We start from the raw sequence: 17,549 nt of genomic DNA on the forward strand, positions 1-17,549 counted from the left end.
ATGCACACAGCTGTGGGGTACTTACTCACCCTTAACCTTTTCAGACGTGGGCACACACACAACCAGTCTATCAAGAGACTGATGTTGCAGACTGCTTTCAAGGCTGTCTGGCAGTGTGTGCGTGTGTGTGTGGGTGTGGGTGAGTGTGTGTGTGTGTGTGTGTGTGTGGGTGGGTGGGTGGGTGAAAAAGATCTTTATTTTTACTCTTCCCCGGGGGAGTATACCCTGAAGAATAGCAAAAGATGTCGAAGGCAAGCAATTTTCTGGCCTCCTACATTTTTATATTTTCAAGATTAAGACAGACACAGTAATTGCAGGGTTGGTGGTTCGACCCCTGCCTCCTGTCGAAGTATTTTATTCGAGTATTGTTACCTTTACTGAAGGAAAACATCTCAGTAGTTGTTTCACCACTGGAGAGGGAACAGGAAATGAGGGTAAACATGCAACAAACGTCTCTGGAAGAACTCAGACCTGCAAGTAAAACCGACATGCTTTAAAGGCAGAATAAAGTTTATTAATGAAATTAATATTTATACAATGAATTTCAAAGTGACAGTGGCATATCCAGACTTGTTTATAAACTGGAAGTATCAAAGTGGGGCACTGACTTATTCTGGGGTGGCATGAAGATTTTTTTCCTATAGGTTTAACTAAAATCTTTTAGGCAGCATTATTTATTCTACCTTTGTTTTCTTGTTTGATCATGTGCCTTACAAGTCTATGTTTAATGAGTACAATGTGCAATATCCAACTAACCTATCTCATGACATTCTGTAGAATTATGTCAGCTCTATTGTGTTCATAGTTGTGTTGTTGGTCCTGTCACTGTGTACGTTGTTTATGTGCAGCTGTAATCTGGGACAATAAAGTTTATCTTATGTTATTTCAATTATGTGCGTACACACATACACGTCAGAATAACCTCTTATATTACCAGACCTACCTCTTACCTAAACGTTCTGAAGGATTATGCAATTTAAGATTGTTTAGGGACCAGGGACTCAGTATGCAGAAATATTCAAATACACCATTTTTTAATAGGCCAAATTCACATATTTATAATGCATGAAGAAAAATTTGTATTTTCCCACCACGCTGCATGGGGTTATCATAAAGTGGGCATGTCTGGAGCAGTATTAAGCCTTGTTCTCAACAAGCTAACATGACATGGTTGGTACTACTGGATCCCTTAGATCATCTAGTTTGTTATGATACCACTCTAGCCTGCTACAGCTTCTTAAAGATCCTCCCGAGGGTCTGTTACTAGGTCACCCCTTAGAAACGTCCCTGCAGAGTGTTTGTCAGTGACCCTCGGTGGACTCATAACAGCACTGTCCTAAAACCGGTGTACAGACATTCAGCTACAGCTTCAACAGTACACTGTAAGTGAGTGTAGAAAACAGACACAGCTGGAAAACAAACATGGTTGCTATTTATAAATCGAGTGTAGTGTATTTCCTGTACAGAGTTCTTTTCTGGTCAGTGACTTTATATAAAAGGATTCAAATAAATAATTCATGCAGTGTGACAGGCACTCAAATTCTTACTTAATAAAAACTATAGACCTGCATTTTCAAATACTCTAACCTCAATTTATTGTCCGCTGTTGATTTGGTGGTGAATGGACATGTAAAAGAGCTGGTATATTCAATTATGATATTATGTCAATTCATTTATTAAACAATGACATTAATTAACGCTGACTCTGTATCTTCCCCACCCGCCAGGTGAGCATCTGAGGATGTGTCCTCAGGGTCCAACTTGTTGTACCAGCACCATGGAGGAGAACCTGGCCGGTCTGAGCACCCGAGAGACGGAGGGGCTGATCAGAGAGGCTGGCAGGTCGCTGCAGTCTGCCTTCAATGCTCTCCACAGGAGCTTCGACAGTAAGTAGGGTGTGTGTTTGTGTATGTGTGTGTTTGCTGATGCTCATTAGTGGCTGAGCTCAACACCAAAGCTCCAGCAGTGGGCCCAGAGGAGTTTGACATTAGTATGTTGTGTATTTGTGAATTTGTGTTTAGTAGTAGCTCTGACTGTGCTCAGCGCTCAATACCGCTGCTTCAGTAGCGATGGTGTGTGCGTGTGCGAGGGAGGATGTGTTTGTGTCCTGTGCGTCAAGGGGACCCCTGACTGGGTGTTATAATGAGAGCAGAGTCAGCCAGACACAATGAAACGTGATAAGCCGATCCCCTGATCTCGAAGGGGCACACACACACACACACACACACACACACACACACACACACACACACACACACACACACACACACACACACACACACACACACACACACACACACACACACACACACACACACACACACACACACACACACAAACAGAGGGGTGTCCCCCAGGGCAGTGGCTGGTTCAGCTAATGAGCAGTTGACCCACTGAGGAGCCGAGGCTGCAGATCACTGCACATCAGAGAAAGAGAGGGATGGAGGAGGAAAAGAAGGAGAGAGTGAGAAATGCCGCACTAACGACAGGGAGACAGACAAATGCAGCAAGTGACGAATGTGTCATTAGAAGAGTCGAAACAGTGAGTCAAAATAAAAAGAAAGAAATCAGAAGCAAAAAGAGCAGGAGGAGGGCTCGGGGGAGGAGGAGGAGGAGGAGGAGGAGGACAGTATTATTAGTCTCAAGACAGCAGGCCACCTCAGTAGCAGTAATGTGGCTGCCCATCTGGTTGTGGTTAGAGCAGACTGGCACTGTTCCACAGTCTTTGAAGCAGGAGGGATAGGCACACACCAATATACTGTAGAGACAGCGAGCTGCCTCCCGTGTTCGCTCTGTTTGACCTCTCTATCACTTTGTGTCCATCTGGCTGCAAAGAAACTTTCAAGGAAACGTTAAATGAATGGGCAGAAATGAAATTGATATTATTGGCCTGATGATTCCTTATTCATTCTTTGTCTTCAGACGTATTTCAATCGCTAGTTATTGGATCATTTTCTGTACGATAAAAATACCCTCTGATAAAAAAGGCAGCTCTGATAAACCCCCTACCTGCCCTGCACCAAAGAACACATAAACAAAGGTAGCAGTGAACATCGTGGAGCAGCTAAACAGACAAATATTTTTCTCAGGAGTTGGTGAATACTGGACTTGCATCAGTCAGGTGGACAGAAATTGCAAATGTTTCTCTGTGTACTCGGCTCATCCCTCCGTCCTCTCCTCCCTTTCTCCTTCTATCTTTTCTTTGTCTATTGTCCTTCCTCCAGCATACTTCACTGAGCTGCACGGTCGCTCTGAGCGCTCCCTCCAGGAGGTGCTGTCTCCGCTTGGCCCTCTGTACTCCCAGAACACTCGTCTCTATGGAGATCTCTACACCGACCTGCGACAGTACTACCGGGGATCCGCTCTCAACCTGGACGAAACCCTGTCTGAGTTCTGGTCCCGCCTCCTGGAGCGCACCTTTAAAGTCTCCGCTCCCACAGACGTGAGTGAAGAAGTTAAACTAGAAGACTGTTTGAAACATTTGAAATGAGAGACTTGTGCACAGAATGATAAAAAGATAATAACAGAAATAGTTTTACATTATACATTTTATATCTCGATATCAATATATAAAGTATGATGATATAACATGTTTTCTGGTTATTTGATGAATAAATAGTCTATATGAAACAAAAGGTTGATTCCACCACACTGGAGGATGCCTATAAGCAGAATTACCGGGTGTAGGAAAGCAGGAGTTGAACAATAACGCTGAACAAATGAAATCCTGCATACACTGCTGTTGGGAAACATGACTCACAATTTTTTTTAAACCAAAATCTGGGTTCCAGGTCGACATTTTCTAACATTATTATGCAGAGAACCCAGTCCTGAGCTGTATGCACTGTTGTATTCTGGGTAATGGAGCTTAAAGGTTGTGACTGTAAAGTTGCCCGGTGGAGTTCAGTCTGTCAATCTCATTGAACTGAGCGGAAATAAAAAGTGTGATGTTAAAAAACGAATCCGCAATCTTCAAGTGACATTCACCATTCAAGTGTCACCTTTTTATATTATTATTATATTAATATTATATAATATGTCACTTTTTTTTTTTCAAAATTTGAGTTAGTATATGATCATTTTTATCCATTTCTATGACATCATATCAACTTAGGCTAGGTCACGTTATGGCATTTGTTATGTCTCATTTGTATTTCTGACTGATAATACCCTGATAACAATCATATCAATAACTACCAAAAGATTTCCAAATGGAAATATGGGAAACTTGAATCGACACGACTGAAGGATTTTGTGAACTAGTTCTGCTGATCCATTCAGCTGCTGACTGAACAGCCTCTCTTCAGCCCCTGCTTCTGTCCTGGCTCAAATACAGAAGAAACATTTCCATTTTGAGATGTATCACCTCCAATATTTTACATCTATTATCACTCTAACATGCATAACCAGAGCTGATTTATGTTCTACCTGTAAAATGCTGGAGTGGAAGCATTTTTAAATCTCTTATAACCCCCACTAATATAAATCTACTTTTTTTATTCCCTGTACCTTCTCTCCTGTCTGGCAGGTCAGTCTGTCAGAGGACTACCTTGAATGTGTTGCTAAGCAACAGGAGACGCTGAGGCCATTTGGAGACGTCCCACGGGACATGAAGGCGAAACTGATCCGCGCTTTTGTCACAGCCAGGTCGTTTGTCCAGGGGCTGATAGTCAGCGGAGAGGTGGTCAGGAAGGTCTCACAGGTGAGTGTGTGAGTGTGTGAGTGTGTGAGTGTGTGAGTGTGTGAGTCTGACACAGAGAGACAGAATGAGTTGTTGGTGTGAGAGAAACTGAGAGTTCAAGATTAAGTGCCAGTGAGAGAAAATCGTGTGTCTGTAAGAGAGAGAGGGAGAATGACTAAGGTCTGCTGGGCTGAGTCCCAGGAAAGCTGATATGAAGGATGCGTGGTTGTCAGTCACACCCTGACTGTCAGAGAAAACATCTCCACCCTTAAAATGAAAAACACAAAGATCATCAAAAATCAAGCGTCAGAGTCTGCCATGAGAACAAAGCTCTCATTACGACGCATGACAACAGTGTTGTGAAATTACGAGTGTGAAAGTGTTTTTTCAGCTCTCGTGCAGTTTTCCACAACAATCACACATGCAGTGTCTGATGTGATTGTTTATGAATGGTTGTGAAAAGGCTATTGTGAATGTTTGACGTAGCTCATATAGTCGCAACAACAAGACTTTTTTACACCCTTCTTTTGCTATTCATGTCCTATAAGGTAGACTTACTGTGCGGATTTCTATACCGGGGATTTTTCACGTTTAACTTATTTTCCAAAGCTCCCATATTCAGCGCTTTACATCACAGTTAATCATTTTGCAAAATGTTCCAGTGTACTTTAGAAATTTGAATGCATTTCCAATTGATGTAATAATCGGACCGCACTCTGGAAACTACCTTGAGTCACAGTGAACGTCGTGTCTGAATTCATTTTGTCAGAGCTACATTATCGTTATGAGTGCAGACTTTGCACTCAGCACTTAAACCACATTACCACATGCCGATAATGTAATATTGACACAAATTAATTCAGGCTTGATGTCGACAGTGATGGATTATACACAAGTCTGTGGAGTGGTTTTCATACTGCACAGAAATAAATGCACTATAATACCTAAAACTGTACAGCATGCGTTGCAAAACAGTCAGAAAAAATGTAATTTATATCGTGCAAACATACTAGAGTGTGGTCCCTTTACTACCTACCCCCACCCCTGTGGAACTGGACTCCTTTCATGTCTTGCTACATAATGAGAAGCTGACAGTGTAACGGAAACCATGTACTGTACTGTATAAAGACAAGAAGGGCCATCACTGCTTTCTTGTCGAGGTTGTGTCACTTATAATGTTGCAATACCGCCCTCTGCTTGAGTGGTTGTACTCTGTCAAGCATGGCCCTCATGGAGTGAATTCCCTGTTGAAGAGGAGAGAAGATGAGCTAAACAAGCAAAATACTCCATTAAGACACAAATACATTTCCCACAACAGTGCACTCAAGGGTGAAAGGAAGAAGCAGGATCTAGTAAAATAAACTTATAAACTTACAATATGAAATATCCCGCTGAAATGTCACTACTGGCCCTGAGGTTTGGGATGCTAACTGTGCTGTCAAACCTCCCTAGGTTCATCTGAGTCCAGAGTGTAAGAAGGCCCTGATGAAGCTGGTTTATTGCCCCCACTGTCGCGGCATGGCCTCTGTCAAACCCTGCTCCAGCTACTGTTCCAACGTCATGAAGGGCTGCCTGGCCAACCAAGCTGACCTGGACCCTGAGTGGCAGAACCTCATAGGTGAGATTCAGAGCCCAAAGTAAGACGTTGTAGAGTAAAGCTAGAGATAATCCAGATGTTTCTTATGAGGCTGATAACTCCTGGTAAACTGGGATTTAGTGGCTTGGGTGTAAAATCAAGTGATGTGCCCCTAAAAAACTGTTTCTGAGTTTACCCAAAACAATTCTTCTCTTCCTCCACTCAGACACCATGATCCAGGTTGTCTCCAGTTTCAGCACGGAGCCCAGTCTCGATGTGGTTCTCTCCTCCATCCCGGCTCGAATCTATGAGGCCGTCCACTTCCTGCAGGAAAACATGGACGCATTCACAGCGAAAGTAAGACGTCTCTCTTTGTCTCGTCACTTACTAAATTTCCCTGGGTGCATTTTATGTCCCGTCAGATGCCAGCTTACATCTGCAATCATGCATCCTTAGAATTATTTGTCTGTTCACCTTTTCATCAGATTGTTCCAAGGTAAAATATCATTAAGAGGCTGCAAAATTGAAAATACTATCCTCAAGGATTGCTCAACTTCAAGCTCAACAATGTGCTCCAGCAGCAACGGGCTCAACTATAATAAGGCTAGGCGGCAATATTAAATTACCACCCTATCATAATTTTACTGATGTATATATCAATGTTCTTTTATTGGACACGCTGTGAGTGCAGCTATAAACAGTCTTGGCCTTGGTTTCAAAGCCAAGCTGTTATTTTCTAACATTTTGTTAAGTGCAATTTATTTTCAAGCTGTGTTAAAGAAGCTGTACTCGACATTCACAACATGAATATAGCAGTGAACTAATGTCTGTTTACATTGACTTTGACATAAAATCAAGTATATATGTAATATTTCCATGCATATAGAAGGCAATAGCAATGAGCTCATAGGTCGAGGAGTTAATCTAGTTAGGCAACCTGAACATCCTCACAGTTTGAACATTTTCATCTCATGTTATCTCATCTCATCTCATCTTCAACCGCTTATCCGGGGCAAGTCGTGGGGGCAGCAGCTCTAGCAGGGGACCCCCAAACTTCCCTTTCCCGGGCCACATTAACTCTCTAACTGGGGGATCCCGAGGCGTTCCCAGGCCAGTGCAGAGATATAATCTCTCCACCTGGCCCTGGGTCTTCCCCGAGGCCTCCTCCCAGCTGGACGTGCCTGGAACACCTCCCTAGGGAGGCGCCCAGGGTTCATCCTTACTAGATGCCTGAACCACCTCAACTGGCTCCTTTCAACCCAAAGGACTCTTCTACTCCGAGTTCCTCACAGATGGCTGAACTTCTCACCCTCTCTCTAAGGGAGACTCCAGCCACCCTCCTGAAAAAACCCATTTCGGCCGCTTCATTTTCAAATTATATTTCCAGTAACAAAGAAAGATAAAATGTGAAGAACAACCATAAGCATCAGAAGCTGCAAATCAATAAGGAGAAAAGAAGAGATTAAGAGAGAGAGAGAGAGAGAGAGAGAGAGAGAGAGAGAGAGAGAGAGAGAGAGAGAGAGAGAGAGAGAGAGAGAGAGAGAGAGAGAGAGAGAAGGGGGGAGTGACATCTAGTGGCTTGTTTTATTTCTCACATGTTGCAATACAGACTAACCATTTCATTTAGATGTTTACCTTCACAGTTCACAGCCTCTAGTGCGTCAGTGCTAATGTGTGTCTGTGTGTAGGTGTACCAAACATGTGGAACCCCTGGAGAACCAGGAACAGGAAGTCCCGCCCTTCATGAGCAGAGGAAGAAGAGCGGCTCCCTGACAGCATCCGAGTACAAACCCTCTCCGACCGCTGGGCTCAGACTGGAGATGCAGGTGTGTGTGCATGTACATGTACATATGTTTACGTATGTCCAACTGTGGATGGAGAGGTATTCATTTAAACAGGAAATAGAGACGAGGGCCCATGTGGCTGTGTGGAAGTCTACATATGACCACTTGTTTTGATGTGATCTTGTGAATGGTTTTAGTGCGTAGCAAGATTTCTCTTTTGTGTCCAAGGTAAAGATGTAGAGACTGAAGATAGAGAAAAGGGTTATTAGGAACTGGATTTTTTTTGCGTGTGTATAAAAGGAGACTATGACCCAGGTTTGTAGATTTGATTGCCTTTGTCAAAGCTATCCATCTATTACAATGGATTTTGCTCTTTTATGTTGCTGTAACCATTTTGAAATGGTGTTATATGTGATTTAAAAACCCATTATCACTTGTTTTGTATTCTATAGATTTGAGACTCACCTTTAACTTGTGAAACATAAATATTGGCTTTGTGCTCAGGTGTCAGATCTGTCCAGTAAGCTGAGGGAGATGCGGCAGTACTGGACCCAGCTCCCTGTAGCGCTTTGCAGAAAACTGGCATCAGGAGGCGCTGGTCAGGAAAAATGCTGGAATGGCATAACTAAAGCCAGGTGAGGAAGAAACGTGCTGTCACTGACCAATCACAAGCTTGTTTAGTTTAAATGTGACTTCAAACCAAACAAGAGAAAATGTTTCTCAAACCCTGTTGCACACCGTTTTGAAGCATGTGTCATTTAACCCAGAAACTGTAGCAAAATGGAGCACACTGTTGTGCCCCTGGCCTCAAAAGTCCTCTCAAATCCAGACGACATTAAGATACATCTTTGGTTTGCATCAAAAATGTATTTTGGCAATCCATTGAATTTTTCAGTTACATTCTTTTCACTTCAGAAGAGCTTCGTGGAGCTGGATCTCTGCATTTCTGATTTCAGCCCTTGAATCCATGTTGATCTTAACGCTGTTCCTGCAGCCAGGCTTTAAAACCAAACACTCCCCCATCCTCACATAGAAAACTGGATGGTAGAGTGTTGAGTCAAACACATTTCAAGGTCTGAAATCTGTTCAGCACAACTTTAACAAAGAAACAAAGAAAACCGTTCTGTGGCACTTAAAATCTAAAAGAGACTTCTGAGGTCAGGAGTATAAAGCAAGGAGAGGAGGCGACTTATAAAGTTGCTATGATACGGACCAGCTCTCCTCTCGTCAAAGGCCGTTTGTTTCTTTCGTGTCGTAACAGAAGGTGCAACAACGTATTTCTTTTCAGACAAACTGAAACCAGCGGTGAATGGAAATCTATTCAAAGGTGTTATGAACTGACATTTCTTCCACATACAGCGATTCAAAAACCTGTGGAGATTCACCTCCTGCAGCATAGGAGTCATGCACCCCCACACATACAAACACACACATACACACACCTCACATCCTTTAAAGTGGTTGGATCACAGCCGACTGATGACATTTGTGCTGTGCAGGACGCTCAGAAATATGACAATAAAAAAGCAAGAAATATATACGTATAGTTTGTGTGTGTGTGTGTGTGTGTGTGTCTGTGTGTGTGTGTGTGTGTGTGTGTGTGTGTGTGTGTGTGTGTGTGTGTGTGTGTGTGTGTGTGTGTGTGTGTGTGTGTGTGTGTGTGTGTGTGTGATGTAAAGAAAGGTTAGAGAGGCCATAAAATGAAGATGAATCGCTGACATGTGTGACAAATTAAGTCATTATTAAATTTGCGTGTGTGTCTGTGTGGCACAGAGTGACTTATAACACTTTAAAACTCTGTAGCAACATCTCATGGATTACTTGAGCTCAATAAATGTCTCACACGAATTTATAACATTAATAAGGTCCCAGAGCGGAAGGTGGAATATACTGTTAGGCTATGCTTTGAATAGGGTCGTATGAATATTTAAGCAGCTCTAATAACTAAAAACATAAATTAAATCCCACCGCTGAACACATGGTGTGTGTGTGTGTGTGTGTGTGTGTGTGTGTGTGTGTGTGTGTGTGTGTGTGTTTGTACTCTCTCACTTCTAGAGTTAAAGTGTAATTCCGGCACAAAATCATCCCATGGTCTGTTTCAGCACTTACATACATCAAACAGCCATCTAGACAGTTTTTTTCGTGTATGAACTATTAACAGAGAAATGCGGTAGTCGCTAATAGTCGCACGTTGGCGTGGCTAACTTGGGACGGTATGGTGAATGCATTAAAGCGTCTTTTTTAACCACTATTACTGCTCAAAATAACACCAAACCTCTGCAGTAGCACGATAAGAGTCCCTACACATAAATCAAAGCACCAATGGGCTCCTTCCTTTGGGATTGACTTTGATAATCCACTTGAATGGACTTTACTATGAGAGGAGCTGGTACAGGGGCCAGTTGGTAAGTCTTTCAAAACACTTTTTGAGCAGTATTAGTGGTTAAAAAAGACGTTTTAAAGCCTTCACTGTACTGCCCCGAGCTAATCAGTGTTAGCCACGTCCGGCTGTTAGCGACTCCGTTAAGAGTTCATACATGGAAAAAAAAGCTGTCTCGATAGATTATTTGATGTAAGTGGCAAAAATGACCATGGGAGGATTTTGCGCCGGAACTACACTTTAAAGGACAGGTCCACATTTTCTCACTGTTTTCTCACTCTTGTGAAAGGTTTTGCTTGCTGTAATCATTCCTCTGAAAAATGGTGGTATTGCTTTTGTCAGTGAGGGTCCTCAGAAGTGCATATAAGCATGTATGTGTGTGTGTGTTTCCTTTTGCGAGTTGCATTAGTTTACTTCAGTCTAACTGCTGACCTGACGCTGTCAGCACAAAAGGTAAAAATCTAATTTACAAAATTGAGCACAGCTGTGCAGATTGATGGAGTGAGTGAGTGCACGTGTTTCCAAGTACCGTGATAAAAATATTCCTATAAAAAATGACTTTTTCATGAACCAGCGCTTCTCATTTCTACCCACACTGATTTTCATTTTACACCAGAACAGCCCCTAATGATGCTGCCCCACATTCTTCCCCTGTCCCTCCTGTCCCCCGACCAGGTACCTCCCAGAGGTGATGGGTGACGGCTTGGCCAATCAGATCAACAACCCAGAAGTGGAGCTTGACATCACAAAGCCAGACATGACCATCCGGCAGCAGATCATGCAACTCAAAATCATGAGCAGCAGGCTGAAAAACGCACTGGAGGGCAACGATGTGGACTTCCAGGATGCAAGTGGGTCCCTTTCTAATCTGAAAGTATTTTCTAGTGTTAATATTTGATACATGGCACACCTGGTCCATTCCCTCGTGTCACTGCATGGTGTCATTTAATGGTCTGATTTCCTTTGTTAAACCAGACTAAATGCTCCCGAATAATGACTAATAAATGCAATTGAGACATTTATTCCATTAGTGAAGGTCAAATGGTCCCAACTCAGTATTTGACACTTACAGGCTGAGAAGTGGGAGTTTATCAGGAGCAATTAAAGCTGGCTGTTGTCATTTCCAGTTGCTATAATATCAGATGAAAAGTAATGATGTAACCAAGTAATAAAGGGAAGTAATAATGCACAAAAATCTGTGCGTATTCCACATTTATTTTGTGTATATTCCACCTATTAAAATGAGGTTGCATGTGTGTGTGTAGGCCTTAAAGGTCCTAAAACACAGGACGTTCACCCTGGGGAACCGGTGTTCGTGTCTCGGTAGTACTAAACCAAATCACAGTCTTTCTTCTAATCCTAACCAAGTCATTTTGATGCCTAAACCTAATCGTCACCTTTTGTTTCCTAAACATAACAATCCCAATCCACTTCCGTCGCTCTTTTGGTACGATATGCTACAAACCTGTTGATGAGATAACGTTGATTAAGGATTACGTCTTTCTTGACAAATAAAGATAAACTCATCTCATTCTCAAGTGTGTGTTTTTTTAAATAGAGTGATGCAAAATTACCCATTAAAAATGTGTTTTCCACCGCTCTCTAACAATCTCCCCAGGTGACGACATCAGTGGCTCAGGAAGCGGGATGTGCGTAGGTGGTCAGTGTTCTCGGAGCAGACCGGGATTGTACGCCTACTCACCAGACAACAACCGAGTCAGAGGCGCAGCCACGTCTCAAACCTGTCTCTGTGGCCTCCCACTCCTTCTCCCAATGGCCGCCCTGCTGCTTCAGCGATGATGCACCGCCGCTGCCTCCGGTCAGACTCTGAAGTCTAGAAGAGGGCTGAACCACGGGACGGACAAAAAGGGGTTTGGTGGGTGGGGGAGATCAGAATGTCAATTTGCCAAAAAAATGAAAAAAGACATCTTGGGGAATGAATGGACGCCTTCTTTTTTTTTTTTACCAAGATGAGCAAAAACTTGACAGTGACAATGTTCTTTTCTTTAGTTTTGCTCAGTTTTAATGTCTTATTTTGGATGTGATTCAGTTTGTTGAGCTGGTTTCAATGGATTGTTGGAAGAAGATGGAGATGAGGAGGGCGCAGAAGAGAGAATGATGGCTGTCGATGATGAAGAAAATGATGAGGATATCGAGGATTTACCGACACTCCATCAGGTCCATGTAGCTCCGGTGTCCAGGCGGCACAGTTCAGTGAAACATTTTCTTTCTGTGCGCCGATTTGTGCTGCGTTCAACAAGGATATTTGATTTGATTTAGTCTTTCAAGTCGAGTCGAGGTCGTCTACCTTAACAAACATTGTGTAAGTTGTAAATGTTTGTGTACATTATCTCAAAGACTGGCACCATATTGAGCCTTGAATGTACAGTATAACCCCCCCTCCCCATAATCTGTGATGTAGTCGTCCAGATGTTTTGGTGTGTGTTGGCATAAACGGATACACTCGGTAGGATTTGTTTAAAATATTACAGATAAATCATCACATTCCTAAGATGTATGTGAAGTTGTGATTGACCGTGTACCCAACCATTTCAAAGAAAAAAGGGAAATAACCAGCTTTTTAACAGCTCTGTAATGAAACAGTCTCATCAAAGCACTTGTAAACGAGCACAGACGCGCAGTTTCCTTAAGTCCTGTCATTTCTTCCTGCAGTAAATACAGACGTCTGCACGTAATTCTGACTCTTCTGGGTTTCAATAACCACAAAAATCCCCACAGAGAACATTTCACGACGCAGCAAGGCCAGAGAGGACTCCTTGTTGAACGCACACCTGCGTCAAGGAACTTAGAAAGTCTTAGAAGCAACACGGTGGCTGATACACAGTAGGTCAAACCAAAGCACTTCACACTGAACACTTTTTTAGACAGCAGTCATCGCCCCGAGTACGATGCGACTGGCAACCCTTTCGCAGGGTTTGGTAACTGCATAATGTTCAAGTAAACAAACTGTATCACAAAAAAACTAAGGTACACAGTACAGGATAATATGTGTGATGCCTGGTGATTATCATTTACTCGGCATGCCTTTCTTTCAGTCTACACTATTGTACTGGTACAGTCTCTTGCACATACACACATTTACACACACCGGGGTTGTGTATTCAGCTGATTTTGTGTATTTAATCACACATCTCATTCATTAAACTGTTGATTGTTGCAGTGGATTTTGACATGTACATTTTGTTTTTTGTTTTTTTATTATTACTGATTAGTATCCATGAATAAGAAGCTGCATTTAAAAGGGGCGCCGCACCGATTCTACACATGAAGGCCAAAATTGTGTAATGTCTTCTGTGGCTCTGGGTGGAGCTTCCTAGAGTTTAGTGGAAACCATCAGCTCAGGATTGGAGGCTGAAACTTTCTTTAACAGAAAGCCTGTGTTTAAAATTGGGGGCATCGAGTTTGAGAGACGTGGGTGTTCACCAGGCAGGGAGTCTGACAAAAGGATGCTTTTGAGTTGCATCACAGCAAATGTAGGATGTGTACGGAGCTTGACTCACACAAGGGACTAAAAGACTAAAAGGAAATCTCTGATACTGCAGCAAAAAAAAAAATAGCTTGGTAGATTTCCAGCTTAGTACAATGACAGGTAGCGAATGTAAAATAGAAATGTAAACACAATTATAAATCATTTTTAGTGAACTTTGGCTACCTTTCCCGGACCCAAGGACTCCAATTACTCAAACTCAAATAATACAGAAGGGGAAAAAAATATTCATAACTTTACATGCAAAACTCAGTTAGCAAGTGTTAATGGGGTCGAATGAAGTTATGGTGTGGCTGAACGTCTGGGAACCCAGGGGCAGAGACAATGATTTTATGGCCTCCCGTCATTCCCTTATTTCTGAACCATAGTTTATTGTGTAGGATTTAGGAGGATCTATTGGCAGAAATGAAATATATAACATGTATAGTTATGTTTTCATTAGTGTATAATCACCTGAAACGAAGAATCGTTGTGTAACCGTTACCATAGAACGAGCCCTTCGTGAGCGGGTCATCTTCCATGTTGCACTGCCATGTTTCTGCAGTAGCCCAGAATGGATCAACCAAACACTTGCTCTCGAGAGGGCTCTCACCTGTTTATGTAACCTGAAAGCCCCTGTAGGTTCTCCTACATGCTTGGGGAAGGGTGAGGGAAGGATTGGATGCATTGCGATGAAATGTGGTGCACACAGGATTTATTCTTATCACTTTGGTGATCCCTTAACTTTCCACTTGACCAAATAAATACCAGCACAAATAATGCTATTCCCATCAACCTCATCTGTACTTAAACTTAAGTGAAACTAAAACGATGAAAGTGCATCATGCAGTATGTTAGTATCGTCATGACGAGCATGTTAATATGCTGAAAGCTCAAAGCACCACTTTGTCCAACTACAGCATCACAGACTAGCAACGACTGTCTAAAAGTCCACCAAACTTTATGGAAGTGCAATACTAAATCAATGGAGTACTCCTTTAACGTCAAGGCCTCTCTGTTCATTTCTTTTCAAACGTGTATCAAGGAATCCATCCATTAGCCACAGAGATACGGTACGACCAAGCACCCGTTGTTCCCATCCTCACACTGTGCCTGATGCTCTGTGGCCACCGGACTAAGTCATGACTCAGTCCCTGATTTTGCTTGTTTTCTAGAAAACCTCAACTCTCCAGCTGCACTACAGCTATAAATAAACATATACGTCTGTCTGATGCATACAACAGAATGAAGCAGAGCAGCAGGCACACACACAAAGAGTTCACTACAAGTTCCTGTATTTAAATAATGGGGGGGGGGGGGGGGGTCTTCAACGTTTCAGTGTTACCGGCCTCATGTTTCATTTCTCAACATCAGAGGACCCGATCCGAACATCCATCTGACCTTTTCTACATCACGTGTCTTTCCTGAAATGTGTCTTGTTGTGTAATTGTGAATGATGTGGAAGTAAAGGTACGATCTGAACCGAGTTTCACTGAGATGTTGGGGCAGAAGGGGACACGTGTTGCAGCCGCAGTCTACCACATTGTTGATTTTACTCGTCTAGACATAAAAGAAGATTTATCGACACTCTGAGCTCAGCTGTCTCTCCGTGACTACCTATTTTAAATCCCCCGGGTGAGAGTTGGTCGAAACAAAATGTGCCACCGCTCTTGCTGCACAAATTTAAGAAACGTAACTTAACCTCTGGAGACAGCTCAAACATAAGGTCTAGAATCGATTTCCTGTGGTTTTAAAGAAACAGACCCAGTGCTAATGTGTTGCCCTGAAAGATTTCAAATGCCTTTAACGGCTGACTTTCAGATAGGAAGCACCTCCCTCCCTTTGTCTGCCTCTCACACAGACATTTAAAGTATACAACTCTTTGAGAGAGGTCTTTGTGTACAAGGATGCAGTAGTTACTGAATAAAGGCGGTTGTTGTTGGCGTAGTGGTAAATGGTGCAGTCTCATGAAAGCTATTTCTAAGTGAAATATGTTGAGAGAGAAAATGGGACTGTCTGGGTCGGAAAACTGCATTGATGTGTACCGTCCTGCTGTTGAGCAGCGTTTCCCTTTATGCAAACAGTGAAAGAGATAGGTAAGTGTCGTAGCAGACGGGGCAGGGCAGAAACTTTAAGAGGAAATTGCCTTTAGGGGCTGAAATGTATCTGAGTATTCACTTTTTTAAAGTCACAGTTTTCTAAAAAATGTTTTAATTATAATAAATGTAAAAAACAAAAGTCAGAAAAGCAAACATTCACACACCTAGAGCCAATTTAGAGTAATCAATTCACCTAACACCTGCATGTAAAAAAAAAGTCATAGTAAAATAATTCGAAAAAAGTCATTTAAAAAAAGTCATAGCACAGTATGTCAAAAAATGTCATAAAAAGTCATAGTATATTATGTTGAAAAATGTAAAAAAAAAAAAAAAAAAAAGTCAGTAAGTCATGTAAAAAAGTATGTTGAAAAAAGTTTTTTAAAAGAAATAGCATAGTATCTTGAACATTTTCATTAAAAAAAGGTGTATAATATGTCGAAAAAAGTTTAAAAAAAATCATAGAATTATGTGTTGAAACATTTCAGAAAAAAGTCATGGTATAATATGTCAAAATAGGTCGTAGTATATTACGTATAAAAATAATTCTTAGTATAATATGCAGGAAAAGGTCGTTATATTATATGTCGAAAAAAAAAGATGACTGGATGAGAAAAAAGTTTAAAAAGTCACAGTTTAATATGTTAAACATTTTCATTAAAAAAGTCATAGTATAGTATGTTTAAAAATTACAGAGAAAAGTCTTAGTATAATATGTCAAAAAAGGTCGTAGTATATTATGTAAAAATATAATTCATAGTAAAATATGTTGAAAAAGTCACAGCCTATATCTTTTTATGATGGATACAATACAAAGCTATTAAAAATAATTAGACATATTAATATATTTTTAAGATTATGTTTTTTTATGTTACTGGCTGCCTTATGTTGTGTAAATTAAATGTTTTGTTCTGAATAGGCTGATGTATCCTAAAGCCCCTGAACACCCATAGGTGAAACACAGGTGTTTTCAGTTAACCTGGTTGATTAGACCTCTTCTCAGGACTGGTTGGGTGTGTCTACTGTGATTGACATGTTCCCGAGTCTCCTGTTAGCTTTGTTTCACCTGTTAGGGCGGGACAAAGTAAAACTTTATCATCCTTAGTGGTAGACGGACATTATGACGTCATAAATTCCCAGAGCAGAGGTCTAATCAGCAGGAATAACTGAAAACACCCGTGTAGGTGTTCAGGGGCTTTACATAACATGCTGAATTCATGTCCATGTCTATTTTCAGACGTTTTAATTATTGAAAAACACTTCATATCAAACATATCAAACAATACTTTGATGGCCCTCCTGCAGTAGCTCTGAGGGTCGCTCAGAACCACTAGGGGTCGCACTCCCCCTGTTGAAGATCTTGGTCATTTGGAACTTTATAAATGTTAAATGGACTTGTACTTATAGAAGAAGAAGAAGAATTACTTTATTTTTATCCCACACAGGGAAATTCAGTTTTTTCACTCTTATTATTATACATGTTACACACAGGCCCGAAATACACACATGCACAACCAGGACCTATACATGCAATTAAGGAGAGAT

General features: G+C 41.6%; 1 protein-coding gene across 1 annotated transcript in view; it reads left to right on the plus strand.

The window, feature by feature from the left end:
- gpc1a (glypican 1a) overlaps nucleotides 1–13,709 on the plus strand; it is a 39,600-nt gene extending 25,891 nt beyond the window's left edge. The window contains exons 2-10 of the mRNA XM_083940120.1: nucleotides 1,728–1,886; nucleotides 3,225–3,442; nucleotides 4,529–4,702; nucleotides 6,134–6,299; nucleotides 6,484–6,614; nucleotides 7,946–8,083; nucleotides 8,546–8,676; nucleotides 11,097–11,272; nucleotides 12,040–13,709. Coding sequence (XP_083796246.1) covers nucleotides 1,728–1,886; nucleotides 3,225–3,442; nucleotides 4,529–4,702; nucleotides 6,134–6,299; nucleotides 6,484–6,614; nucleotides 7,946–8,083; nucleotides 8,546–8,676; nucleotides 11,097–11,272; nucleotides 12,040–12,221 — 1,475 coding nt within the window. The 3' untranslated portion in view covers nucleotides 12,222–13,709. The remainder of the gene's footprint in view (nucleotides 1–1,727; nucleotides 1,887–3,224; nucleotides 3,443–4,528; nucleotides 4,703–6,133; nucleotides 6,300–6,483; nucleotides 6,615–7,945; nucleotides 8,084–8,545; nucleotides 8,677–11,096; nucleotides 11,273–12,039) is intronic.
- Nucleotides 13,710–17,549: the final 3,840 nt, after the last annotated feature.

This window comes from Echiichthys vipera (assembly GCF_963691815.1).
Source record: "Echiichthys vipera genome assembly, chromosome: 3".
In the NCBI taxonomy this organism is placed as follows: Eukaryota; Metazoa; Chordata; class Actinopteri; order Perciformes; family Trachinidae; genus Echiichthys; species Echiichthys vipera.